General features: G+C 54.6%; 2 protein-coding genes across 6 annotated transcripts; one reads left to right on the top strand and one right to left on the bottom strand.

Annotated features, from left to right (window-relative positions):
• On the top strand, positions 1-4,023 carry DLK2 (delta like non-canonical Notch ligand 2). The gene is made up of 5 exons (XM_024766091.1): positions 1-160; positions 436-499; positions 1,508-1,638; positions 2,103-2,247; positions 3,104-4,023. The coding sequence occupies exons 1-5, from the start codon at positions 85-87 to the stop codon at positions 3,837-3,839; spliced, it is 1,152 nt and encodes a 383-aa protein (XP_024621859.1). The 5' UTR covers positions 1-84; the 3' UTR covers positions 3,840-4,023.
• On the bottom strand, positions 3,984-24,416 carry ABCC10 (ATP binding cassette subfamily C member 10). 5 transcript variants are annotated; one of them, XM_024766085.1, is made up of 22 exons: positions 24,230-24,416; positions 23,856-24,027; positions 19,968-21,186; positions 18,593-18,820; positions 17,796-17,952; positions 17,458-17,567; positions 15,112-15,191; positions 14,313-14,484; positions 12,834-12,932; positions 12,231-12,420; positions 11,416-11,493; positions 11,066-11,260; positions 10,500-10,653; positions 10,115-10,304; positions 8,068-8,411; positions 7,587-7,756; positions 6,922-7,082; positions 6,384-6,637; positions 5,310-5,455; positions 5,115-5,212; positions 4,768-4,880; positions 4,288-4,441 (listed from the first exon to the last, which is right to left on the bottom strand). In XM_024766085.1, the coding sequence occupies exons 2-22, from the start codon at positions 24,014-24,016 to the stop codon at positions 4,288-4,290; spliced, it is 4,473 nt and encodes a 1,490-aa protein (XP_024621853.1). In that variant the 5' UTR covers positions 24,017-24,027; positions 24,230-24,416. The 5 variants fall into 5 exon arrangements, with proteins under 5 accessions (XP_024621855.1, XP_024621858.1, XP_024621857.1 ...); XM_024766086.1 differs by having other exon boundaries at positions 24,274-24,384; XM_024766087.1 differs by lacking the exon at positions 24,230-24,416 and having other exon boundaries at positions 3,984-4,441; positions 23,856-24,016.
• Between the last annotated feature and the right edge of the window lie 2,195 nt (positions 24,417-26,611).

The raw sequence follows: 26,611 nt of genomic DNA, 5'->3' as shown, positions 1-26,611 counted from the left end.
TCCGGCCGCCTCCCAGCCTGTGCCGTCCCACAGGTGTCAGCACGTCTGGCGGTCCGTCTGTCCCTCCCGGGGCCGGGGCTGACCATGCCCAGCGGCTGCCGCTGCCTACATCTCGTGTGCCTGTTGTGCATCCTGGGGGCACCCGTAAAGCCTGCCCGAGGTGAGCGCTCCCCTGGGCTCAGGTCGCGGCCCTGTCCGGCTGTCCCTCGCTTGCACGTTGACCTCTGCCGGCCAGAGATGGCACTGCAGCCGCTCCGACCCGCGGGGTTGGCGACACCCAGGACATCCCTTTGGAATGGGATGAGTCTCTGTTCTGCCCTGTCCCAGAGCTGAGTCCACCCAATTACTGGGACCCTGCATCCTCTCCCTAGCCCCGCATCTCAGGCAGCTGAGCGCTGACCCCGGGCTCACTCCTCTCACATCAATCTCTTTCAGCTGATGACTGCAGCTCCCACTGTGACCTGGCCCATGGCTGCTGTGCGCCTGATGGCTCCTGCAGGTACCTCTCCGAGCACGTGCTCCCAAACGCTGTGCTCCACATTTCCCGGGCCTCCACACCCACAACCAGCTCAAGCCCCAGAGCAGAATGTCTAGGGGCTTAAGACTCTACTGCTCTCTCCCCATCCCCTCGTGCACATGGCACACAGGGCAGAAGGCCAGCCCTTCACCCTGTGCTTACTCCTCCCCAGTTCCCCTTTGCCTTGCCTCTCCTTTGCTTCTTCTAGCTTATGGCTCCCCACTTCACTCTCCCAACCAGGCATTCTGCAACATTCCTCTTCAAGATACCAGGAGAAAGACCCAAAGCTTGAGGGAGTGTGGAGAGTGGGAGCCATAAGGAAAAGGGGAGATAAAGGAAAGACATAAATAGAATTGGTTTAGCCTGGAAAAGAAAGGCTGTTGCAAGGGTTGCTGGGGAGAAGCGCTTACGAGAGTCTTTTCTGATGAATTTGAGTAATTGACTCAGTGGGGTGGGGTTGGGCAAATTCTGCAGCAGGAGGAAAAGAGTGTCTGGTCATAAGGAAATGAGCTGACAGGGCAAGGTCCTGGAGGGGCTGAGGGTGCTTGGGACTCTCCGAAATAGAGCAGGCCTTTGCCCTGGAATCAGGGTAGGAAGATAGTCCTGATGACCTTTCAAGGTCACTCTTCTTAAAAAAAATGTTTCTAAGCACCTCAGACATGCCAGGAGTTGTGCTGGGGGCACTTACAGACATCATCGTAATTTCCTCCTCCACACATCCCTGCCAGGTGTATCCCTAGTTTACAGGTGAAAAAACAGGCTCAGAAAGGTTAGACAAAGTGCAGAACCAGGACTTGAATGCTGGTGTCTGATGGTCTGATACCATATATGTGTCCCGTGACCCTGCACAGCCCTATACCAACCTGGGATAGGCCTGCTTTCACTTGGGGGCTGTCATATTTGTCTGTTTCCTAGAAGCTCTGATCCTGCCTCCTCCATTTCTTCACATCCTTCTACCCAGAGCCCTGACCCTGTGCTTCTCCCCATCAGGTGTGACCCAGGCTGGGAGGGGCTGCACTGTGAGCGCTGTGTGAGGATGCCTGGCTGCCAGCATGGTACCTGCCACCAGCCCTGGCAGTGCATCTGTCACAGTGGCTGGGCAGGCAAGTTCTGTGACAAAGGTAGGGGAGTAGAGAGGGTAGCTGTTGTCTGGGGACCCCATGTGTCTTGGGAGAACGTCCATCCTTATTTATTGAGCGCCTCTTGTGTCTGGCTCAAACCCGAAAATATATGGTAGCTTATAATTTTAGACTTTATACCTCTGTTGTCTGAACTGGTCCTAAACACAACCCCATGTGGTAGGCAAGACACCTGCAGAAAACTGTACTCATATCACAGATGAGGAAACTAAGATCTACAGACAAGATACAACTTGCCCAAAGGCACTTTGAGACAGACTAACAGGGCCAGGGCTGAGTGCCTCCCGACTCCAAATTCAGTGTTGTTGTTTCCCCCCACTACACTGTACCAGCCCGGGCTGGGACCGTAGTACGAGCCACACCCACAGAACTTTGGGTGGGGCCTGGGCAGGTCTGGGTGCCAGACATGAGGGGCTAACCCCGAGCCCTCCTGGTCTCCTCTCCAGATGAGTACATCTGTACCACACAGTCCCCCTGCCGGAACGGAGGCCAGTGCGTATATGATGGGGGCGGCAAGTACCACTGTGTGTGCCCACCGGGCTTCCACGGGCGTGACTGTGAGCGCAAGGCCGGACCCTGTGAGCAGGCAGGGTGAGTGCTGGCCCCAGGTTAGATGAGGATCTGGTGATGGAGGAGAGAGGACTGTTGAGAGGATGGTGGGGCAGTGTTAGGGCTGACGGTCAGAAGTCCCACACGGGGGTACTCGAAGATAAAACCCAGTCTGTCAGAGTATCTGTAGGGTTTCTCAACTTTTTTGGTACCATGTGAACCATTTCTCCAACAAAAATCTACAGGGGCTGGAGGTGTAACACATCAATGTGTGACTCCCCTGGGTGGGGAGGCTGAGGGCCTAGGACTCCCCTCATCCTCCCAGGAAGGGTGGCACGCAGCCCCTGAAGTTGCTCCACACAGCAGCCTTATGCCTCGTGGTGAATGGGGAAATGGCCTACAGGTCTGGACTCTTCCTCATTTCCACGTCAAGCCTGAGAGCCTGCGTGGATAATAACCGTACACTTGCCTTGAGCCTTGCTTTGGGGCCAGGCCCTCTGCTACTTGCTTGACCCTAGATTATCTCATCTAACCCTTACCATTTGGGAAGCTGGGTACTGCTCTTATCCCATTTTTATATATTTTTTAAACATTTATTTTAAAATTTCTTGTAACACTTTTATTTATTTGTTGGCCGTGCTGTGCAGCTTGTGGGATCTTAGTTCCTCAACCAGGGATCGAACGTAGGCCCTTGGCAGTGAAAGCACAGTCCTAACCACTGGATCGCCAGGGAATTCCTCTAATCCTAGTTTTAAAATGAGGCATTTGAGGCTCACAGAAAAGTGGCTCAAGGTGACATAGCTAGAAGGGGGGTGGTAGTGGTGGCAGTGATCAGGATGTCGACCCGGGCTACCCTGCAGATGGCAGTCGGTAAAATGCCCTCTCCCACCCCACTCAGCTCCCCGTGCCGGAATGGCGGGCAGTGCCAGGACGACCAGGGCTTCGCCCTCAACTTCACATGCCGCTGCTTGGCGGGCTTTGTGGGTGCCCGCTGCGAGGTGAACGTGGACGACTGTCTGATGCGGCCTTGTGCTAACGGCGCCACCTGCCTGGACGGCATCAACCGCTTCTCCTGCCTCTGCCCTGAGGGCTTTGCTGGGCGCTTCTGCACCATCAACCTGGATGACTGTGCCAGCCACCCATGCCAGAGAGGGGCCCGCTGTCGGGACCGGGTCCACGACTTTGACTGTCTCTGCCCAAGTGGCTATGGTGGCAAGACTTGTGAGCTAGTCTTACCCGTCCCAGATCCCGCCACCATAGCGGACATCCCCCCAGGGCCCACCTTGGCTGTGGTGGTACCTGCCACGGGGCCTGTTCCCCACAGTGGGGGCGCCGGTCTGCTGCGCATCTCCGTGAAGGAGGTAGTGCGGAGGCAAGAGGCCAGGCTGGGCGAGTCTAGCCTGGTGGCCGTGGTGCTGTTTGGGGCTGTCACTGCCGCTCTGGTCCTGTCCACGGTGTTGCTGACGCTGAGGGCCTGGCGCCGGGGTGTCTGCCCCCCCGGACCCTGTTGCTACCCTGCCCCACACTATGTCCCGGCGCGCCAGGACCAGGAGTGTCAGGTTAGCATGCTGTCGGCAGGGCTCCCCCTGCCGCCTGACTTGCCCCCTGAGCCTGGGAAGACCACAGCACTGTGATGGAGGTGGGGGCTTTCCTGCCCCCTCCTTCGCCTCCTCTGCCGCTCAGAGTGGATTGGCCCTTTCTCGCCACCCCTCAGCTGGGATACCCAACACTGAGGGACCTCAGCCTCATGCCAGAAATATTATTTTTTTAATACAGAGTGTAAGATGGAACTTTATCAAATAAAACTATGGAAGTGCATGTGGGCTCCTTTGTCAGAAAAAATCCGCCTGGAGTCCCAGATGCAAGAGGGCCAGAGCAGAGGCCTGCTTCTGGGGAAGCCGCGGGACTCTGCCCCCGAGAAGGAGTGGTTTGTAAAGAGGAATCCGGGGTACCCTTTTCCCCTCTGCGGAGGTGAGAGAGAGGTAGAGCCACAGAAGGGTGTAAACAAGCGGCAGGCCCCCCTGTGCCAGGCAGCAGTGGGTAGGACAGAGCGAGGCCCTGTGGGGCGGGGACTCGGGGCCCTCAGGGAGAGGAGCGGGCTCCCTGCTGGCTGCTCTGCAGCAGCTGCTGGAACAGCGAGTGGGGCTGGCTGCGCAGGACGGCGGGGGAGTCCAGCTCCGCCACCCTCCCGGCTTGCAGCACCAGCACCCGGTCTGAGTTCAGGACCGTGTTGAGCCTGCGTGGGAGAGGGTGGTCAGCGTGGGGATGGAGGACAACGCCCTAGAGAAAGTTGACCTGCTTCCCCTCCTCTTCTCCTCTGGACAGCACCAGCCTGCCCCACAGGCTTCAGCCCCTGGCTCTGTGCTAGGGGAGGGGCTGCAGGCTCCCTCAGACAATGCGCTACAAAGGGCCTGGGTTGGTGCCTGGAGAACACAGAGCTGAGATTCATGGGGGTTGGAAATCTCTAGAGCCCTGACCCCTGGGGTTTCTGAAAGGAAGGGAGGCTATGGGTCCATGACACCTTAGCCCCTGGTTAGATTCTCACTCTGGATGCCTACACACCTGTGGGCGATGGTCAGCACTGTCTTGCTGGCAAAGCGTTTACAGATGGTCTGCTGGAGCAGCTGGTCTGTCTTCTGGTCCACGCTTGCTGTGGCCTCGTCGATACACAAGATCTGGACCATGTGGAGAGGATGAGCAGGGAGGAGGGAGAAGAGGGTCAGCAGTGGCTGCTACATAAGCCCCAGCCCCCGCCTCCTGGTCTGGCGCAGGCCAGCCCACAGCTCCCCACCTCCAGCTCTAACTAGGTCCCTTGAGACCTCTCCCCAGTCCACTTCCTCACCCCCCACCCCTCACACGTCCCCTGCCTTCTTCCTGGCCCTCTCGAATGTCCCTTCCTCTTGTCTTACCTTGGCATCTGTGAGGAGAGCCCTGGCCAGACACAGCAGCTGCCTCTGCCCCAGAGATAAGCTCTGGCCCCCCTCGCCCAGCTCACCATCCAGACCACCTGCAAAGCGCAGCATCTTCATCCCTGGGTTCTGAGCCTCCCTCAACCCCCTCCCTGCTCACTCCTGCCACCATGCAGGATAGGACCTAGAACTCACCCATAGATATGATCACCTCACTCAGGTGGCACTGCTCCAGGGCCTGCCACAGGGCCCTGTCCTCGTACAGACCCCGGGGGTCCAGGTTTTCCCGAACAGTTCCACTGAACAAAAAGGGCTCCTGGGGGATGATTGCCAGCTGGGATCTGGGGGATGAGGACGGGACAGGACGTGGGGGTCTTGGCTGGAGATGTGGCCATTTCTGCTCCCAGCACAGGTTTTAGCTATAGGTCCAGCCCTTCAGAAAAGCTTGGGGATAAGACCTGATCATAACCCCCGTCCTGTTCCCCACTTGGTCAGCCATGTACCTAGAACGGTGCCAGTGCTATGAGGAATACCAAAGGAACCAAAGGCCTAGACTCTGCCCTTAAGGAGCTTACATCTCACTGAGGGGCAAAACAGAACAAGCACGAGCTAAACTGTATGGTACTGACTCCAATCACGGGACAGCAGTGGATGGCAAAGAATGACCAGAAGGGACCAAGGAATGACTGGGTAGGGGATGCTTCAAGGTTGGAAGCAGGCCTGAAATTGGGTCCTGAGGAGCCATATGGTCAACCTATGGCCACCACAGGTTAGAAGAGAAGGCAGGAAGGCCAGGGCCAGGGCCTGGGATCAGTAATGGGCTTTAGGACAGAGCATCCCTACCTTTTTCCACATCATGGAACTCAGAAAAAATGATACTAGGGCAACGTGGTTGGGAGGGGTGTTTAGCTCCAGATGAGACCCCTTGTGGCCAGAGGAAACTGGCCCAGGTCTCCAGCTGTCCCAAGCACCGCCTGCCAAGCCGGAGGTCACAGCACCTGGGAGGCTCTGACTCAGGAGGCAGTGACTGGTGGTCTAGAGCGGAAGGTGTATGCTGGGAAGTACAAGGTGAAACTGGGAAGGTGAAAACCTTAGGACCACAGCTATGAACCCCTACCTGAGCACTGGCAGCTCACTATCCTCGCCTGCTTGTCCCATCCTCCGTCTCACCTGATCAACCCTGTCTGCCCTGAGTTTATATAAAGCCTTCCTAACTGGGCCTTCCTCTAAGTGCCAGTAGTCTGGTCCCCTCTCCTCCCTCCCCCAGACCTGAGCTCGGCCAGCTCCAGCTGGCTGGTGTCCACGCCGTCCAGCAGCACTCGCCCAGAACTGGGCTCCAGCAGCCGAAAGAGCACCAACAACAGGGAAGACTTGCCAGAGCCCGTGCGGCCCACGATGCCCAGCTTCTCTCCAGGCTGCACGTAGAAGGTCACCCCATCCAGGGCATTGGGCAGCCCTGGCCGGTACACCAACACCACATCCTGGAACTCCACGCTCCCCTGGCTCAGCCAGCCAATGCCCAGCTGGTGGGGTCCGTGGGTGGGAGAGGGAGGGAGATGGGTGAGACGGGGAGGAATGAGGAGAGTGGAAGCGAGAGGAATGAGGGATGGATGCCGTGAGAGGAGAGGTGGGGGAAACGAGGAGTGATGGGGGGATGGACACAAAAATCAGGGAGATCACAGGGGACGGTACAGGAGCAGAGAAAAAATGGTAAGGGGCACAAGGAAAGGAACTGGGGGAGAGACTGGGGCTGTCAGGAGGATCCTTCAGGGTTCTAGCACCAGGCTGGGGTGAGGGCGCAGGCTACCTGCGGCCGCTGGCCCTGGGGCTCCTGGGGCAGGTCACAGGAGTATTCCTCCAGCCGCTCGACGCTCACCATCATGGCTTCTGTCTGTGTGAAGCTGCTCACCAAGCCGGAGAGCAGGCCCGTCAGGGACAGGGCGTAGGACAGTGACAGGCCCACGAGTCCTGGGGGAAGGGAACACAATCGCCAGGGGAGGCTTGGACGCTGGGATGTGTGTGGGGATGGCTGGGGAGAACGGGCGAACCCTGAGCTGTGGACCGTGGGCATTTAGAGGAAGCTGGCACTGACGGAAGAAGATGCAGGAGCCAGCCCAGGCCCACAGGAGGCTGGCTGCAGCAGCAGAGTGGAAAGGCTACGAGGGAGGACGGGTGGAAGGCAGGTGGGCTAGGGCCAGTTGCTAAGTGCTGAGGACGGGTGAGCAGGGAGGGGCAGAGATCAGAAGACTTGACTAGTCCCAGATCCACGACCACCAGGGTGAGGGACTCCTTGAGACTCAGTTTCCTCAACTCTAAAATGCGGGTGATGAGAATTACAACATATCCTCACAGGGAACCCAGGCTGGGAGGTGAAAATGCTTGGGGCTGTAGGGGCAGTGCAGGGAGAGGTCTGGGGCAGGTGCTGGGAATAACACACTTCTGAGGTGAGAGTGAAGGGTCCCGGGGCGGCACCTGGGTTGGCGAGGCCCTGCTGGTGCTGCACCAGGGCGATGCCTGCGATGGCGCTGACCACTGCAGCCCCCATTAACTGTAGCCGAATGTCCAGCCACTGCATCGTGGCGCTGGCAGCAAACTGGCACCTCTGGTTTAGCTCCAGGAGTCTCTGGTTCTCCTCCTCAAACCTGGGGGAAGCCACGCCACAGCTGCACGGACCTGCCCAGACGCCCTGCCCGTAGGATGCCTCCTCCTCGGAGCTGACCTGCACGCCCACAGGCTGCACCTCAGTGGTACGGAGGAGCCAATGTGCTCTCTCGTAGGGGTCTGTTCAGCGTCACCTCTCCCCCTTTTCTGTTTCTTTCCTCTTCCCCCTATGCCCTCACCCACCCTTCCCTTCTCAGGAGACTGAGACCCGACCCCCTTCTTCTCAGGGGTCCCCCCTCCCCCCAGCACCTCACCCCCCTCGCACTGGTTGGAGGAGGCGGACCTCACACACCTGTAGGTGGTCCCAGTGGCCCGGAGCACAGGGAGGCCCGCCAAGGTGTCAGCCAGGTGGGTGTAGAGAGGAGACAGGGTGAGGCTGCCCAGGCGCCGCAGCTCCCTCGAGGAGGCCCTGTAGTGGCGCTGCACGCGGTAGTGGATGAGGCTCAAAGGTGGCAGCAGCAGCAGCAGCCAGGGCAGGCCAGAGCCCAGCACAGCCAGGAGGCCCAGCAGGCCTGCCGCGTTGGCCAGGAGGATGTTGAGGATGAAGGGCAGGCTGTCATCCGCACAGGCCACGTCGGAGGAAAAGCGGTTGAGGACCCGGCCCGTGGGCGTGGCGTCGAAGAAAGTCACCGGCGCCTGGGAGGAGGGGTGTGGGTGGGCCAGGGCAGGGGCCAGCGGAGAAGCCATGCAGGCAGCCCCCGGGGGAGGTGGGCTGGGGGGAAAGGCCCAAGGTAGAGAAGAGGAAAGGAGTAAAGTGTCCCCAGAGTTTGGGGGCACTGAGGCGGGGCTGGAGGAGCTTAGAGGAAGAATACCCCAGGTGGGAAAGAGACAGTCTCTCCCATCCCTCTGGCTAGCGGGCGCCCTGAGAGGCCAGGCGGGCCACCCCTCTACTTCTGTGCTAGGCATGCCTACCCCCCTTTCAAGGGCAGGTAGCTAATCTCTTTCCAGAAGATGGAGTCTTCAGGCCATGAGTGAGATTTAGTTAGATGTTAGGAGGAACATCCTGATTGCCTGTGGCGGGACAGAGTGGGGAGGGCGGCAGTCAAAGTCCACACTGTCCCATGGTCAAGCGCTCAGGCTCCGGAGTCAGACTGCTTCTTGGATTCCAGCCCTGCCACTTACCAGATGTGAGACCCCACGTAAGAGGGCTTCATCTCCTCAAGGCCCCTGTCCCTCATCTCAAAAAGGGGGATAGTAATGAAACTGTACCTCCCGGGGCTGACAGCAGGACTGAAGCCACAGACAGCAGTCAGGAGCTTAGTAGGGTCTGCCTGCCACAGAGCAGGTGCTTGGTAACTGCTAGCTACTTAGACTACTTACTATTGGGAGGTACGGTCTCAAAGACCCTTTCCCTTTCTCTACCTTCCCTGTCCCCCAACTCTCTGCCTTTACTTGGGGATCAGTCCTATCTTAAGGCAAGGCACTAGGTCAAAAGGCTTGCTGAAGCATTTCCTAAAGCCAGCTTATGAGAAATTAATTCCTTCACAGCCTGAAGATGTGGGCAGACAATGGGCAGCTGCTCCTGGAAAGGCAAGGGAAAGACCCACATGTCCTGGGTTCACGGCCACAGAACTAGCCTTGCCCAGGTTGCACACACTCTCAGAGCCTGTTTCCTCATCTGTAAAAGGAGGATAATAGTACCCACCTCACAGGGTTATAATGAGGCCCTAATAAGATAACAGACAAAAAAAGAGCTTCGTAATAATAACAACATCGGTAATAATAACTGTAATTGGGCACTTAGTATATGCCAGGTACTATATCCCAAGCACTTTCGATGTACTGATTAATCCCCATAATGACCTATGCGGCAAGCAACAGACTATATATACACACAGCAACAGGGATGGACCTCAGAAAGACTCTAAATGAAAACTGTGAGAAAAGGAATGTCATTTGTGAAACTATGTGTACACAAAACACAGGCATTTTGCAAAAAGCCAAAAAGATGCATATTAAACACACCTAGGACGGCTGCTCATCAAGGAAAGGAGAGGAAATGAAAGCAGGGTTTGCAGATAGATAGGAATGGATCAATACATAAAATTAAAAAGGGATCTCACATGAACTAAGGGGTGATTAGCTCAGTCCTCTGCGCCGGAAGTAAATCTGAGGAAGATTCTCTTCTCCCCACTTTATAGATGAGAAAGCTATAGGCCTAAGTAATTGGGTTTGAACCCAGGCAGCTGCTCTGCTCTTGGCCTCTCCAGGTCTCAAGTGCTGCACCCATCTGTGAGGGGCTGTTTTCTCCTGAGGACCAGGAGTGGGGACAGGCCCCTGATGGAGCCCAGGTACCGGGAAAGGCCCCCCATGCCACCCCCACCCTCCCATCCCCTCACCATGAGGACTCGACTCAGCAGGCGGCGATGCAGGGTGGCGGCTGCTCGGAGGGTGCCCGCTGCAAAGAGCACTGCCCGGAGAAGGGTGCAGAGGGAGTTGACGCCAGCAATGGTCGCATACACGGTGAGGTAAAAACGGATGTCTGAGGAGCCATTGGGGGCAGCTTTGGGCAGTGGGAACACTGAGGTGCTGGGTGGTGGGGAGGGGGCTGTGGGTAACCCAAAGTGGGGCCACTCAGGGGTCCCTTCCCCACGGCCCCTCCCAACGCCACTGCTCCCCACCCTCCAGGAGACACAGGCCCTGGAACACCAGCCCCCCCAACTCACTCCCTGCCTGGCAACCACTCTGAGAGCCCCAGGCCTGCTCCTGGCCCCAGCCACTCACTAGAGGCTTCCGGGGAAGAAGAAGAGCAACTGGGCAGACAGTGGCCCTGCGAAGCCCAGGCTGGTGGGAGCTGGTGCCTCCTGAGAGCTATTCTTGGCTGCCTTCAGCTGAGCGATCCAGTGGGCGAGCCACCAGTCAGCCGAATTCCTGGTTGCTGGGTGGGGATGGGAAGGAGAAAGCTGCCAGACAGCTCATCTTCTTCTTTCTATTCAGACAGCCCCGTTTCTACCCTCCTCCCCAGCCGTCCCCACCTTATGTCCTCCCCAGTGTGCACTTCTTTCCTGGGCCCATCACCCTTCAACTCTGGGGAGAGCGTGATCTTGAATCCGCAGAACGGGAGTCAGCCTTGGGGGCAGATCAGAAGGCGGCTACGGAGCATCCCTGCTCCCCCCCGGCTCCCGGCCCCTGGGACCCTCAGAACTGGGGACATGTCTCTAGTCCCAGCTGTCGCCCACACATGGTTGAGTGTCTGGGCTTTGTAGTGATTAGCACAAGGTGATGGATGTGATGGGGACCTAGGCGACAGGGCTGGGGGTGGGATGAAGGCCTGCAGGGTTTACTCCTACCTTGCATGAGGAGCAGAGAGAAGAGGATGGCGAGGGCCAGGCCCCAGCCCACGGCCCTCCAGTATGCACGGTACACGTGGAAGGCCACGGCGCCCTCCTTCTTGCTTTCTTCCTGCAGCAGGTGGCCAGACGTGCTCTCCTCCACCTCCAGCCCCTCCTTTGTTTTCTCTGGGTTCTGTACTGATTGGGCTGTGACTGTGAGAATCAGAGAGGTGGGCGGGGGGGTATTAAGCTTACAGGATGACAGTTGGAAACCTTAGTGTTCTCAGGGGCAGGCAAGCTTCCTAGAAACATCTCCCTACAAGTGTGGTGGCGAAGAGCAGGCTCTTCCCTCTCACCCCGGGCCGTACCTGGGTCAGACTCTTGTCCATCCTCAGCCCAGGTTTTGGGGGCAGCTTGTACCAATGGCAGGATCTCAGAAGGGGGCCCTGGAAGGCAGCAGGGGAGATTAGGAGGGGGCTCTTCTGGGTATATTCTATGCCTTTCTAGACATGTGAGCCAATCCACCTCCCATGCTCTTTGGACCCCCTCCCTGACCTACCCTAGCAGGGCTGTGCCCTGGATCCGCAGACCCTGAGCAGGACCATCAAGTCCATCCCTCTGTGTCTGGAGTCTGATCAGCACAGACAGAAAATGTTCACCCCAGGGAGGAGAGTCACGGCCATCTGTGAGAACCCTGTCCAGAGGCACTGCTCACTACCGCTGGGCTTTCTCCTCATGCTTCCTGGAAGTCCTAACCCGCTGGTGGAGCCTCATCTGCTCCTGTTTCTCTCCACTGAACGTGCCAATGGCCATGTCCCTCTGGATAATAATCGATCAGAGTTTCTGTTTATTTGTTTTTAAATAAAATGATTGTTCTAAACCTGACTGCTTTCCTTTCTCCGAGGACATCAAACTGTTCTCTGAGATCCTGGGCCTCTAAGTTCCCAAAGCTCCCAGTCACAAAGCCTGCGTCACAAAGCCACAGGCTCCTTTCCCTCCTGCTCTCTGTTCCTCACACCAGTTTTGTGAAGGCAGAAGAGGGTCTCCCATTAGACAGAAGTATGACGGGGCCCAGATCACACACAGAGGGGGTGGCAGAGTCTGCACTTGACAATCCATCTGCCGCACCCGAGCAGATGGCTCCCTCGCTCAGCCGGGCTCCCACCCTGGTGGCCCACATTACCAGCCTGGATGAGGCGCCCAGCCTCCATCAGGAGCACCACGTCAGCCCTCTCCAGGTACTCGGTGCGGTGGGTGCACAGCAGCCGCGTGGTGTGGCTCAGCACTCCCAGGATGCACCTGTGCAGCAGGTGGTTGGCCACGTCCGCATCCACGGCGGCCAGAGGGTCATCGAGGAGATAGAGCTCTTTCTCCTAGGGAGAGGTGGGGGCATCATGGATATCAAGTCCTCTGGCCAGAACCCAGACCTCTCCTAGGACGTGATCTTGAGGCCATCCCGGAATACGGTTGAGAGGAACTCTGGGGCTACAGCAGTAAAGAAGGTGGTGAGACCAGAGGGTGGACTTCCCTCCAGTTATGCAAGGCCAGTGCCCCAGGGCCAGTGTTCAGCTTTGCTGGGTCCCAGTGCCTCAAGCCACATAATGCTTTTTAAAGAGCCTTTAATTCTGCCTTCAATCTACAAAAGGGGGATGGGATGGCCAAGGGACCAACACCTTAGGAGTATGCAGGGGGGAGGGAAGAAACCGGATGCCTATGAAAATATCTCCACACTGCCCCCTCCCCAGCGAAGCTCTTGAGGCTCCGGGCTCCCCCATCTTCAACTTACCTGGTAGACGGCACGAGCAAGGGCAATCCGGGCCCGCTGTCCTCCGCTGAGGGTCACACCCTTCTCCCCCACCTCTGTCTGGTCCCCAGCAGGCAGGATCTGACAGGACAGGCCCCGCAGTGTTGGTCAGCGAGCCCCCCAATACTTTCCACCCCATTTCCTATCCCTCTGCAGGGAAGAGATGGCGGGGGTCAGAAAGCCAGGGAACTTGAGGAGACTGGACTTGACTTTGGGGTATGTGAGCCAGAGGGGACAAACCACAACTCCCAACAAAAAAGAGCATTTGTTGAACACGTTTTTCTTTTTTTTTCTTGAGGAATTTTTAATAAGCTTTCCTCTTTTTGTTTTTTGTTTTTCTGGCTGCGCCACGCAGCATGCAGAATCTTAGTTCCCCGACCTGGGATCGAACCCGTGGCTCCTGCAGTGGAAGCGCGGAGTCTTAACAACTGGACTGCCAGGGAAGTCCCCTGTTGAACACTTTCTATGTGCTGAGCACATTACAGGCATCATCTCATCTGACCCCCACAGCAACCTTACGAAGTTGACATTATTTCATTTTCACAGATGAGACCAAAGCTCAGAGTAAGTACCATGCCCAAGGTCATTCCACAGCTAGTAAAGGGCAGGACACGAATGTAGATCCTTAACCACTCCGTCACACTCACTACCCTGCCTTTTTAACAGGCAAGGATGAAGATGGCCAAATTCAAAGTGAAACTTTCCTAGGTTTTTAGAGAAGGAAGGTATCCCGAGCCTTGGAAGAGGTATCCTGTGGCCTTGCGAGAGGTCTCCTTAGCTAAGGGGTCCCCATACCAGAGGAAGCACCTGTGGTCGACCAGATGGTGGCTCCCCTGAGGGAAAAGCTTTGTGACTCATTTTTCTTAGTACCCAGAACAGCTCCCAGTACCCAGGAGACATTTGGGAAATGCCTGATGTAGAAACAAATGATAAGTGGACATAAGGTGCTCCATGGCTGGAGTCAAAGGTCCTCCTTTCCAGGGAAGTTCCACATCTACCTGGACAGGGTTGTGCTGATGACAGTCCTGCAGGGGATATGGGGGTTGGGTGGGAAAGTCACGGGAGAAAGCTGGACTCTCATCCCCCTTAAATTTAGCATTCTGGATGTGGGGGGTCTGATGGGCTTGCCAGACTTCTCTAGAATAACCTTGACTCTTCCAGTGGGAGGTGGGAGAAGGCCTCTTGAATCAGACCATTAGCCAGACCTACAGAGAGCTAAGCCTCATAGGAAACCCTCCCCTAGTCCCAAAGGCTGCAGGGTTCCCTCGGCTGCTGTGTGGAACACCCAGTCTCCACCCCACCCCCCAGGCCCTGTGCAGAAGCTGGACTCTCTGGGAGGATCAAAGCCTGATGGCCAGTCCTGGGTAAATGATGCCTGAGTACAAGCAACCCCCTCCCAGAGAAGCAAGTCTCTGACCTGCGGTGTTAGGGACGCGGGGAAGTGGGCGGCCAGGCACTCACGCTGAGGTCATCGTTGAGGGCACAGGCTTCCAGCACTTCCTTGTACAGCTGGGCATCAAACATCTTCCCAAAGAGGATGTTGTCTCGGATGGTGGCAAACTGGATCCAGGGTTCCTGGGTGGCCAGGCCAAAGCCTTTGGACAGCCTCCACACTGCCACCCGCCCCCGCAGCCTGCAGAGAGCCAGGCCAGCAGCATGGGAGGCTGGCTCCCCGCTGGTCCCCTTTCTGCCCAGCCCCTGCCTCTCAGAAGCCTCTCCAGATTGCTGTCTTTTACACGGGGTCCCGCTCCATGTCACATGGCTCTCTAGATCGGCAGCCACTGAGGTCGAGGGATCCTAATAAGGCTGGAGGCTCACTCTGGACTGGGGAGGGAAGAAATTGCTCTTTGGCTGCAGCCAAGCAGCTGTCATATGTCGATGTGCTCAGAAGAGAGTGTGGCCACCACCCTGCACTCATTCATTCTCACCGCGAAATAAGAAGGCCCTCCCTCACACCTCTGCTCCTCTCTGGATCCCTCTCGTGCACAAGCGCACTTTCTGAAAGAGTAGCTGATGCTGGCTGTTTCCATTTATTTCTTCACTCACTATTACAGCACTTCTAACACTCTGTGTGATGGTTTTGAGAACCCACTTTCACTTCCTTCCCCTTTACAGACTGAAAACTCTCCCAAGAAAGGGACCATGTCTTGCTCATCCTGGCATCCTGTGGCCTCTAAAAAGGTGTCCACCATGTAGCAGGGGCCAGGAAAGTGCTGACGAAGGGCAGAGCTGAGGACACGGGGTGCTGGAAGCTGCTTACCTGTGCAGCTGTCCCGCGATGGCAGCCAGCAGTGAGCTCTTCCCGCAGCCCACCTTCCCCACGATGCCCACCAGCATACCCTGCGAGGAAGCCACAGAAGTGTCAGGTCTCCCTCCTGAGGCCCTGGGATAGCAATCATCCCATGAAGGCTTCTCTCTAGGCCCCAGTTAGCCTGGAGGGAAAGAATTCTCCACCCCACAGGCTGAGCTGTGCCTCAGTGACAGAAGCTGTGTGGCCCCAGGGGAGTAGGGTGTTTTATTCTCCGCTCAGAGAAGCATCAGTTTCACTGTGTGAAGGGCCTTTGGAGAGCAGCAGTGTGCCAGAGAGCACGGGAGGAAAACTGCCCGAGAACTTCCAAGGAAAGCTCTGAGGCAGGCGACCCAGGATGTGGTGAGGGGAAGGAAGGACTCCAGGCTTTGGGGCCCGGATGCTGGTCTGGCTAACTCCACCTGCAGCTAGATTTCTTTTTTTTTTTCTTTTTTATAATAAGTTTATTTATATATTTTTGGCTGCGTTGGGTCTTCGTCACTGTGCTTGCGCCTTCTCTAGTTGCAGTGAGAGGGGGCTACTCTTCGTTGTGCTGTGCGGGCTTCTCATGGCGGTGTCTTCTCTTGTTGCGGAGCATGGCTCTAAGCGTGCGGGCTTCTGTAGTTGTGGCTCACAGGCTCAGTAGTTGTGGCTCGCGGGCTGTAGAGAGCAGGCTCAGTAGTTGTGGCGCACGGGCTTAGCTGCTCCGCCACATGTGGGATCTTCCTGGACCAGGGCTCGAACCTGTGTCCCCTGCACTGGCAGGCAGAGTCTTAGCCACTGCGCCACCTGGGAAGTCCCTGCAGCTAGATTTCTAATAGCTCGGGGCAAAAACAATGTTTTGCACAGGTACCCATTTCTGTGATTTGCAGTTTAAAATTCTCTGTGCTCCCTTCCTTGCTTAGTTGTAACATACATTCATGGAGCTATCTCTTTGTACACAATGGAAAAAAATTCCTTCCATAGAAACAGGTGGGGGCTTCCCTGGTGGCACAGTGGTTGAGAGTCCGCCTGCCGATGCAGGGGACGCGGGTTCGTACCCCGGTCTGGGAAGATCCCACGTGCCGCAGAGCGGCTGGGCCTGTGAGCCATGTGCTGCTGAGCCTGCGCGTCCGGAGCTGTGCTCCGCAACGGGAGAGGACACAACAGTGAGAGGCCCGTGTACCGCAAAAAAAAAAAAAAAAAAGAAACAGGTGGGGCTCCTAGCAGCTCTGTCTGTGATGTCCCACACTGCCAGCCAGGGTTAGCCTATCTTCGAGCGGACACCAGACCAACCTGAGCCCTTCCCTGGGAAGCCTCCCTCTTCCTGGCTGTGGCCTGTAAGTGGAAGGGCTCTCTGCAGGCCTGTCTTCTACTCGGTGGAGAGCAGGTCCACAGAGAGAGAAGAATGAGGCAGATACAGAAAGAGAAGCAGACGGAAGGAGCTGCTCGGCGAGTCGAGGCCTGGCTCTGGGCTGCTGCTGAGATCTGCCCACGTGCTTGCCTGTGGATTCCGCAATTCATCTCTATATCCTCCTTACAAATTCTTGTTGGCTTAAGCTAGCTCCAGTGGGTTTCTATGACTTACTTCCAAAAAAGCCCCAACTGACACATTAGTAAAATTCCTTTCAAAAATTCCAGCCTTGTCTTGCCTGAACTAAGAGGAAAAACAAAACGTTCAGCCCAAGCCAGAAACACGAGCCAAATGCAGCAGAGGCAGTTCAGGCTCCACTGGAGGACGCTGGGTTGAGCTGTGGGGCAAAGGGTTGGACACGGGTCAGGGGAGAGTGAAAACTCAGGACTCGGTGAAGAGGAGTTGCCGTCCTGCCAGGAATGTTCTTTCAAGTGCTTCTTTGATGATGTATGCCAGGGTGTGAGTCACAGGGTGTGATTCCTTTTCACCAGGCTAAATAGAGGATTATCTGTACCATTTTCAAAATCCTTCTGAGCAGGTGCTGCTGGGCCTCTCCCGGAGGTCCCTAGCCTGGGGAAGATGCTGGATAAGTTCTGGAGTCTGTTCTGAACTCAACAGCCCCTGAGGGACACGGAGAGAAAAATGCAATTGTTGGACTGGACTGGGTAGATGTGAATGGTCTGGTGACCAGGGGAGAGATGTGACTGCTCTGAAGTGGCTGTGTGTTAGAAAACTGACATTCAGAGATAAGGTATCATCTCCTCTCCAATGAGAACCTGCTCACCAAAACCCCTCTGGTCCTTCCCTCAGTAATTAGAGCCACTGGGCCATCTTGCTATGATTGGCTCTGTCCTTGTTTATCGGTCACTGAGCTTGCATGTCCCTCGTCAGTCCGGGGATTCTGCTAGGGTGTCTGACCAACCAACCTTCTTCACTTCGAGGTGACTGATGAAGGTGTCCTGGCTGGTTCCAACTGGGTCCCAGGAGAAGAGGGCTTCGTGTAGCTCCAAGGCTGTAGATGGCTCTGTCGGAGGATCTGAACAAGGAAGAAGCCACTCAGCTTGGGCTTCTAATCCACAATCTACCTGCCCAGGGCTAAATCAGCCTCAGTCTTGGTCTGAGGATTCTCCCCCAGGAAATGGCCACCTGCCCTGCCTAAGTTCTGCTGCCTCTGGCTCCTCTTGGCAGCATCCGTGTACGGCAACCAAGGGGCTACAGTTCCCTCCTCCCCTGTGCCAGGTTCCGCCCTCCAGCTTCCCATTACCTGGGCTGTAGCAGGCCTGGGGGTTGTGGTTGGGAAGGTCGAGGAAACGCTGGATCCGGTCCAGGGACACTTTGGCCTCCAGGAGGCCATTGATCACCCAAGGGAAGTTGTTGAGGGGAAGAATAAGCATGTGCACCAGGGCCAGGGCCGTGAACACCTAAGTGGGGTCGAAGGTGGGGGGAAGGGTTGGAGCATCACCTGAAGCTCGGGAATTATCTGAAGGCCTGCTCTATGGGTGGCCCTGCAGACAGGTCTGTGGAGGGGAAAACAGGGCAGCAGCAAAACTGAGGAGTTTGCTGGACAATCTTGGGTTAGAGGTGGCAGAGGTGGCCAGTCCAAGAATCCCAGAAATTCCAGATACTCCTCCAGGGATCCAGGTTGCTCCCTGATAAGCACACACACCTAGCTCACTCTGAGACCTTCTCAGAATTTCCAAGTAGCAACGTCACCCGGCTATACCCAGCACTGGATCCACCTTGCACTGGATCGTGAACTTTTCCTCCAAGGCCATCAGAATGAGGATAAGGGGACCTAACCAGAAGTAGGACAGGAAGAGGAGAGGAAAGAAAGGAATTCCTTCGCAGAGGGAAGGGTTGTATATCCGAGGCCCCAGATGAAAAGTCCCTTCAGAGAATTTCTTCTTGGTTGGGAAAGGATAAGGCAGCCAGGGACCCTCCATCCCTCCTTCCCAGCGAGCACTGAAGGCCCCAGTCCACCCCTCACTCCACTGCAGTCTCCGTGCTGCTGCTTCTCTCCCATGCATTCCTACAGCTGTCCCCTCCCCTCCTGGTCCTTACCTTGGTGGCAGTGAGCTGGTGCCCCATGAGGACATAGGTGATGAAGATGACGATGGAGATGACGACTGGCAGGGCAGCCCACAGGTACACACAGGCTGCATCCAGGTACTTGATGACCCAGAGTCGCCCCAGCTCTCGAGCTCGGCAGGCCTCTACACGGGCCCCCAGCGCCTGCTCCCACCCGAAGAACTTGATGACACGAATGCCACTCAGCAGCTCTGTCATGAGCTAGGGGTGGGGACAAGAGAGCAGTACAAAGTGGAGACACTGCTCACGTGTGTTCTCCTCTGCTCAGTCTCCCCCAGGCTCCTGGCACAAGATGTCAGGTATTCTGAGCCCCCATATGCTCCAGCTGGGGGCAGGTTGGAGCTGGAATCCTCCCACCTTCCTAGATGAAGCAGTGGAGAGTAAAGCGGGGGGGGGGGGGGTCGGGTGGTATGGGAACTATTCCTATAGGAGTATACAGGTGTAGGAGGGCACACCACAGCCCAGAGTCAGGCAGAGGACAGGGCCAGGCAAGACGGGCAAGGGCCAGAGGAACTCCTTGAATCCTAACATTCAAACATCCCCAGCCTGCAAGCCAGGGAGGCACTGGAGCCTTCCCAGGTGGCCCTGGAGACTAGTCAATAGCTGTCATAGGTAGGGGAAAAGGCCTCATGCCATAACCAACTTTCAGAGACACCCCCCTCCCCATTAGCACTCGGAGCTATTCCAGTAAGAGGTTGACAACTACGCTGTATGGACCCCTAAGCCCACCATCCCCTCTGGAAAGGTACTACAATCACTGCACAACCCAGAACGACTCAGCCAGACCCTCACACCTAGAGTTGGCCCAGGTAGGAGAGAGACCTACTCCTTTCCCCACAGCCCACCCCTAAGAGGTAGCTGGGGTTCTCCTAGGCCTCTTCACATGCGGTTGTGGGGTGCTCTGTGCCTGAGATGAGGAGGTGGGAGACTGGGTCCTGGCTCTAACACTAAAATCCCATTTGGCCCCAGACAGGTTACTTCCCACCTCCTAGGGTTGCTCTTAGGGCTGCACGAGCTAATACTATAATATTACTAACAGGCTACACTTACTTAGTGCTTACTTTGTGACTGGTACTTGCCAAGCAGTATCTCATACGATCCTCCAACTGTGTTATGAGGCAAGCTATTATTATCCTCGTTTTACAGATGAGGAAACGAAGTCCCAAAGAGGTTAAGTGACTTGTCTGAAGTGATTAAACTAGTAAGTGGTAGAGTTGGGATGTGAACCCATGTCTGTCTTTCTCCAGTCTGAGCTCTCAACTTCTAGATCATACTCACTCTCTCAGGCACAGTGCACGGGAGGACCTGGGGACTCTGGATGACTGAGGGACCCCAAACGGCCCCTCACCTTAACCCGCGCATCCTTGTGCTGTAGCATCTCCTGGTTGCTGGCCATGATTCGGGTGGCAATCACTTTGTTGATGGGAACCAGCAGCAGTGCCAGGATGAGACCACCCACGAAGGCCACATCCACCTGCTGGTGCAGCAGGTAGAGGGTAATGACCAGCTGCAGGGGCAGGCCCCAGGCCTCATGGAAGCTCCCAGCAAAGTTGAGCAGCCGCTCAGAGTCGGTGCCTAGTAGGTTCAGGATCTCCCCAGTGGGAGGGCGTCTGGGCCCCAGCTGTAAAGCCTTTCGGTACAGGATGTTCAGCACAGCCCCCCGTGCCTGAAGTGTCACCTTCCGCACCTCATACCCATACTGATTCTGCAGCACAGCGCCCAGAACGGCCCCACCGGCCAGCCCCAGGGCATAGAGCAGGCCATTGCTTAGTGGCTCCTGCCCCTCCTCCAGGAAGCCCACCAGTAGGGACAGTAGCAAGGGTCCTGAGAATCCCAGCATGGTCCCCACCAGCTTCAGCAGTCCAAGTGCCAGGTAGCGCTGCCCCAAGGCCCCATACAGGGCCCTCCACATTCGGGTCCCCTCCTGCCATTGTGCCTGGAAGACACGGGCTAGGTAGGTTGGGTGCAGCCTGTCGGGGAGGCGGCAAGTGTCCTGGGGCTGCCGGAGCTCTCCACGGGCCCCACGGGCCAGCAATGGTGCCAGCCAGGCATAGGAAAAGCGTGATAGCCAGCTCTCCCCATCTTCAGCTACCTCGGGTTCCTGTCCCTCGGAGAGAAGGGGCCCCTGGGCCCAGGGTTCCTGTGGCCGCCCAGGGACTGCCCAGCCCAGTCCATAGGCCAAGAGTGCAGCCAGCTGCAGGATGAGAAGGCATAGGCGGGAGAGGGGCCCTGGGAGAAGTGGAGGCAGAAGTGTGCCTCGCTGGCAGTGCCATAGCAGGGTCAGCACTAGGGCTGGGGCTGGCAGGAAGGCAGTCAGAGTCAAGGCCAAGGGCCCCCGGGAGCGGCCATGAGGGGAGTGAGCCAACATCCACAGGGCCAGGCTGTGGCTGATCCAGGCCACAGCTGCCACGCCCCCGGCCAGCACCTCTAGCCCTATGGGCCCTGGGCCTGCTCCTGGTGGCAAAACGACTGGAAAGAGGTCTAGCAGTGGAAAAATGGAGAGCAGGAAGGAGGATGCAAGTCGGACCCGCCAGCCAGGACTGCAGCGCGGGATGTAACCTGGATTCCTGGGGACAAGGGGGAAAAGAGAAAAGGAGGCATATCGTGGCTGACTCAGGGCCCAGACATACCTCCAGTAACTCACTTACCTAGAGGGAACCAACTCACTTTCCTGCCTGTATACCTTATTTCCATCCCATTTTACTCTGGAACTCAGGGTCTTTTCTCCCAGGAAATCTTCCTGGATTAACCTAACCCATTTTTCTCATCTACCTATACCATTTCTCGTCATTCTTTTGCCACAGAAATAAAAAATTCTGAGTTAATGTTGTATGGAACATGAAGACCCTAATTACAAAAAACACCAAAGAACAAACAAAAAAAACCCCCAAAAACCTGAATTTTCTTACAGATAACAACTAAGAGATGAGTTTTCATTTTTACAAAAGTATCTACATAAAATAACCCTTAAATTCATCCGAAGCACTATTAGATGGATAAAAATTTGACTTACATACAGCTTCTATACACTAACACTATAGCCTAAATTTTCTGAAGCCTCAGAATATTCTAATCTCTGTTTCTCCAATGGCTGTAGAAGACGGTGTGGATCATTTTTGTGACTCCACTAGCTGAAGAAAAACCTCTTTTCAGTTTTGTTTGTATCATCTTGGCTTGCAAAAAACGTTTTTAATAAACAAAAGGGTTATCTGCCTGCATTAAAAATCAAGTACAGGGGGGCTTCCCTGGTGCGGCAGTGGTTAAGAATCCACCTGCCCATGCAGGGGACACGGGTTCGAGCCCTGCTCTGGGAAGATCCCACATGCTGTGGAGCAACTAAGCCCGTGCACCACAACTACTGAGCCTGTGTTCTAGAGTCCGCGAGCCACAACTACTGAGTCCGCGTGCCACAACTACTGAAGCCCGCGTGCCTAGAGCCTGTGCTCCGCGACAAGAGAAGCCACTGCAATGAGAAGCCCGCGCACCACAACAAAGAGTAGACCCCGCTCGCCGCAAGTAGAGAAACCCTGTGCGCAGCAATGAAGACCCAATGCAGCTAATAATTAATTAATTTTTTAAAAACTCAAGTGCAGGAAAACACACCTGCAACAGTACATATCAGAACACCTTGAAGGTTCATATAAGAAGAGGTTCATATAAAAACATATAAATCTGTATTCCCTTTGTTGTTGGTAGGGCTGGGTTACTAAAAATTTTAATTGTAGGTTAAAATGTTTTGGGTTTCTTTTAAAAAATTCAGTGATCACAGTTATATGGAGGGGTTTATATTCAGATAAAAGTCAACCTTTAATAATTCTTTTTTCTAAGATGTGGGGACAGAAGAACATTGTGAGCCCTTGGAGGCTGGTACACTGGCTCCAAGCTGGCCATTAACCAGTTTTATGAACTCAGGCAAGACTCTTTCCTTCTCTGCATCTCATTTTCCTCATCAGCACAGTGAGCAGTGAGGAGTCTGGACCCAAAGCCCTCTGAGGTCCTTTCCTGTCTGAGATTCTGGATCTCTCTAAACCTTTTCAGCAACTTGCAAAAATCTGTTAAATGAAGTGAGATAACCACAAATTCTGTGGATTACATGTTGGTCTTTCTTGCCTTCTCCTTACACTGTGAGATCCCAAAGGACTAGGCCAACTTTTTTTTTTTTTCTGTACTCGGGCCTCTCACTGCTGTGGCCTCTCCCATTGCGGAGCACAGGCTCTGGATGCGCTGGCTCAGCGGCCATGGCTCACGGGCCCAGCCGCTCCACGGCATGTGGGATCTTCCCGGACTGGGGCACGAACCCGTGTCCCCTGCATCGGCAGGCGGACTCTCAACCACTGCGCCACCAGGGAAGCCCTAGGCCAACTTTTAAAAGATATTCCTCTGAGCACAGATAATCCTTCTGAGTTAGTCAGTGTCACTCTGTGCTAACCCTCTCCAGACTTTTGTCTCTGCATAAGGGACAAATCAGGATTCCTCCCAGACCAAGCAATTCTGAAGCCTCTCCTACACAAGGAAGGGATTCATCATCCTCTAACTCATCTTAGGTAAGGACATAGTCTGTCCATTGGACTAGGGACTCCCAAAGACAGACCAGACATTCCTCCTGCCTTACCAGTAGCCAGAGTGAGATTAACTTTAGCCATATCTAGACATGCAGGAACTAAGTACAAAATCAAGGTGAGTTTAGCACCTACACCTTATAGCCCCAAATTCAGGAAGGAATAAGGTTCTGATTTTGCTCTTCTCTTCTACCGACTGCTTCCTCTCCAACGAGTACATATGCTTTTCTTAGCCTATAAACACTGAGGTTTCCTAGGTGGAAGTGGTGAGAAACTGGTCCAACATCTTCGGCACACGTTAACCTTTTTGGCTTAAAAACATTGCTCAACCACTTTTGCCTCCAATTCATGACAACTGTGTTTGCGCATCTGAAAATCTACAAAAGTGATGATATCTACCATGCATCAGGCCTTTAAAAATGTGCCAAGCACTGCACTATATGCTTAAATGCATTATCTAAGTTAAATCTCCCAACGATGTTATGAGGCTCAGGGAAGTCAGGTAACTTGCCCCAGACAGCCACAATGCCGCAGAGTGGTCATGCCCACATTTTATTCTACTTTTGCCCCCTACTCCAGAGATCTCACTATTTCGGTTACACTTCCACGGAGATGTGGGTTTCGAGTGAGGTCTGCAAGAACACAAGGACAGATCTCTTGCACCCGTCTCTACCCACCTCGGGTTGCCCCAGTGGCAGGCACTGAGCACAGCGAGGAGCGCGTGGGGCAGGGCGCTGAGCACCAGCTGGGTGAAGCAGTGGCCGGTGGTGTCCCCCTCCCACACAGGGAGCGGCTGCAACGCGCTGGTGCCGCACAACTGGGCCAGGAACCGCTCCATGGAGGCCTCACCTGAGAGGAAAGCAGAGGGTGGAGGAAGGGAAGGACCCTCCCAGAGACAGAGGAATACGCGTTCCCAAGTACTAGGCGCAGGCAGGGAGCAGGCACCCGAGGGGGCGGGACGCTGACCAGGAAGCGGGGATGGAGCAGAGTGACAGCGCGTCCCCTGCCGGACCTCCCCGCCTCCAACCCCGCCCACAAAGCGGGACCTTACCTTGCTACCGCCCCGAAACCAGACACCGCCGGTTCTGGCGTTACCTCAGCGGTAGAGTTGGTTTGGCTCCCAGAAGCAGGCGGCTTTCTGGACTGGTCACCTAACCGGGCTCCGCTTTTCCCACTCCCTGCGTCCCCGCCCCCAGAGATCTGGAACCTATCACCTGAAGAAGCTGTTTTTCCACCGGATCCCGAGATCCTCAGCACTGGTGGAAGCAAAAGAGCGTGCTGCCGGTTTGGGACCCTGGCCAGGCTCGCGTGGCACCCCCTAGAGGCGGGATGACCTCCCAAATTTTGCAGGGTCCGCCTCCCCCTCCCCCTCCCTCTCTCTGTACGGAGGCGAGCCCCTTGTATTATGGCGCGCTTATGCTGCCTCTCAGGACACTTGCAAATGCAGTGATCTCAGCTCTAATGCAGCGTCAGCCATACACTCTTACGTAGAGTACTCGCTCCCATCTGTTTACTGTTTACTAGCAGGCACATGCATTGCACTCTAATTCTTACAGCTTAACAGCGATGGGAAGCCAAACATGCGAGCCTCGTGCCGCTTATGGACACTTGAACCATTTCCTTCCTTACTCCAAGGTTGTATGGCCTTGGGGAAGTTGCCTAACGTCTAGGAACCTTAGCTTCTTTGTCATTACAAAGGAGGCAATGACACCACTACCGAAGTAGTGTTGAGAGAGTTGAATAATTAATTTACAGTGCTAAGTGCAAGTGCCTTGCTTAGAGTAGTAACGCAATAAATCTTTTAGGGAAGCAGTGGAAGAACATAAGCTTTTAGTTCAATGGACCTCAGTTTGAATCCTGACCCCACCAATTTTTAGCAGTGTGATCTTGGGCAAGTTACTTCTGCATCTTAGTTTTATTATTTGTTAAAGGGTTTATGGTATTGGTATACATCTGACACAAGTATGTGCAGCGCCCAAAGAAAAGTAGCTCAACAAATAACTATGATAATCCCATTTAATCTCAGTAAGAAGCCTCTCATTAGATTCTCTAATGTCAGAAGTTAATGGTCCTAACACAGCATTGTAAGTCAACTATACTTCAATAAAAATATTTAAATGAAATTAATGGTCCTATTTTTACAAATTTAGAAGTGTAGGTGTACATTTCACACCCCCTAATGATTAATGGATCATTTAGGCATTGATCATCAATGGCTGCTAACTCACAAAAAGAGAGACAACCAAAAGTTGTGTGCCTCCTTAGGAAAAATAAAATATTCTTGCCAAAAAAATCTAACTTGAATTGATCAAGCCACTATATCTAATTATCTAGTTGCAAGAAACACAGGACACAGTTAAACAATACAGAGCTACTTGCAAGTTTATATTAGCCACTATAAACAAGTACATCGTCCTATACAAAGCTAAAATGTGTTTCACTGCATGTGTATGAGCAGGATGGGGTGAAGTTAATTGGGGGGAATCTAAGAACCAGAGGACAGGAGGGCTCTTTAGAGAGACCACTTCTGAAGAGAGGGTCAGTTAATGGTTCTGTTAAAGGTTACTCCTCCTTTACCACCTTCCACCCCCACCTATGGCCAACTTGGTGCTCAGGCACACCGGGAGGGCCCGAGTTCCCACTGACCACCTGAAGAAAGTGGTGCAGGGGGTGGTCCCCTCATTTTCATAATAACCCAGTGTCCTAATTTTCAATAAGAATTTTGGCAAAGGAGTCATACTACCGATAGGATCCTTTCTGACAGCCACAAACAACCAATTTACATTTTCCCAGACAGAGGAGGAAACACAATTTGAAACAAATAATTCCTGCATTCAATATCATTTGGCCCCTTAGTTTCACCAAGTTTCCTGGAGAAATTTTATACCATGGTTTCGAAAAATGAGGCCAAAGCTACAAGTTTGTCTCCTTCCTTCCACTTTGGGGAACTGTTGGAGTAACAGCTAGGTAGCAAGAAGAGAGCTGAAGAGGGAGAGGAGGAAATCATTGGTCACTAGATGATTCACAATCCATAGAGTAGAAGGATGGCCAACCTCTCCAAAACCTAATGTCCAAAGGAAGTTTCTACAACTTTGTAAACTGACTTCAGTTTTCAGACTGGTGTGAACCGAGTATATCTTCTGAAATGAAGAAGAACTCTCCTTGGTGGTGGTTTTCCAAGGCAGTAGGTTCTGTCTAGCTGCTCCCTTCTTGGCTTACTTCCTCCTTTCTTTCAGCACTTTACTCCATAATTATCAGCAAGGTGATTTGCTGGAGGGCAAGGGGGCAAGTGTGGCTAGGACTGAAACTGGGCAAAGCCCCTGCCACACCCAGGCTTCATCCTGCCCACATCATCTCCCTGCCAGGTCACCGCAAGCTGCTGCGCAGCGCATCTAAAAAAAAAAAAAAAAAAAAAAAAAAAAAAAAAAAAACC

The sequence above is a fragment of the Neophocaena asiaeorientalis genome, unplaced genomic scaffold (genome assembly GCF_003031525.2).
Source record: "Neophocaena asiaeorientalis asiaeorientalis breed wild unplaced genomic scaffold, Neophocaena_asiaeorientalis_V1.1 scaffold46, whole genome shotgun sequence".
NCBI classification, from domain to species: Eukaryota; Metazoa; Chordata; class Mammalia; order Artiodactyla; family Phocoenidae; genus Neophocaena; species Neophocaena asiaeorientalis.
This window is presented reverse-complemented; position numbering and strand designations above follow the sequence as displayed.

Coding starts and splice junctions, on each gene's coding strand:
- DLK2 (XM_024766091.1), top strand. CDS start 85: ATGCCCAGCGGCTGCCGCTGCCTACATCTCGTGTGCCTGTTGTGCATC. Junction 161..435: donor ACCCGTAAAGCCTGCCCGAG/GTGAGCGCTCCC, acceptor AATCTCTTTCAG/CTGATGACTGCAGCTCCCAC. Junction 2,248..3,103: donor GGACCCTGTGAGCAGGCAGG/GTGAGTGCTGGC, acceptor CACCCCACTCAG/CTCCCCGTGCCGGAATGGCG.
- ABCC10 (XM_024766085.1), bottom strand. CDS start 24,016: ATGGAGCGGTTCCTGGCCCAGTTGTGCGGCACCAGCGCGTTGCAGCCG. Junction 12,933..14,312: donor CCCTCAACGATGACCTCAGC/GTGAGTGCCTGG, acceptor CTGTCCTGTCAG/ATCCTGCCTGCTGGGGACCA. Junction 10,305..10,499: donor TTCTTCCCCGGAAGCCTCTA/GTGAGTGGCTGG, acceptor CCCACCACCCAG/CACCTCAGTGTTCCCACTGC.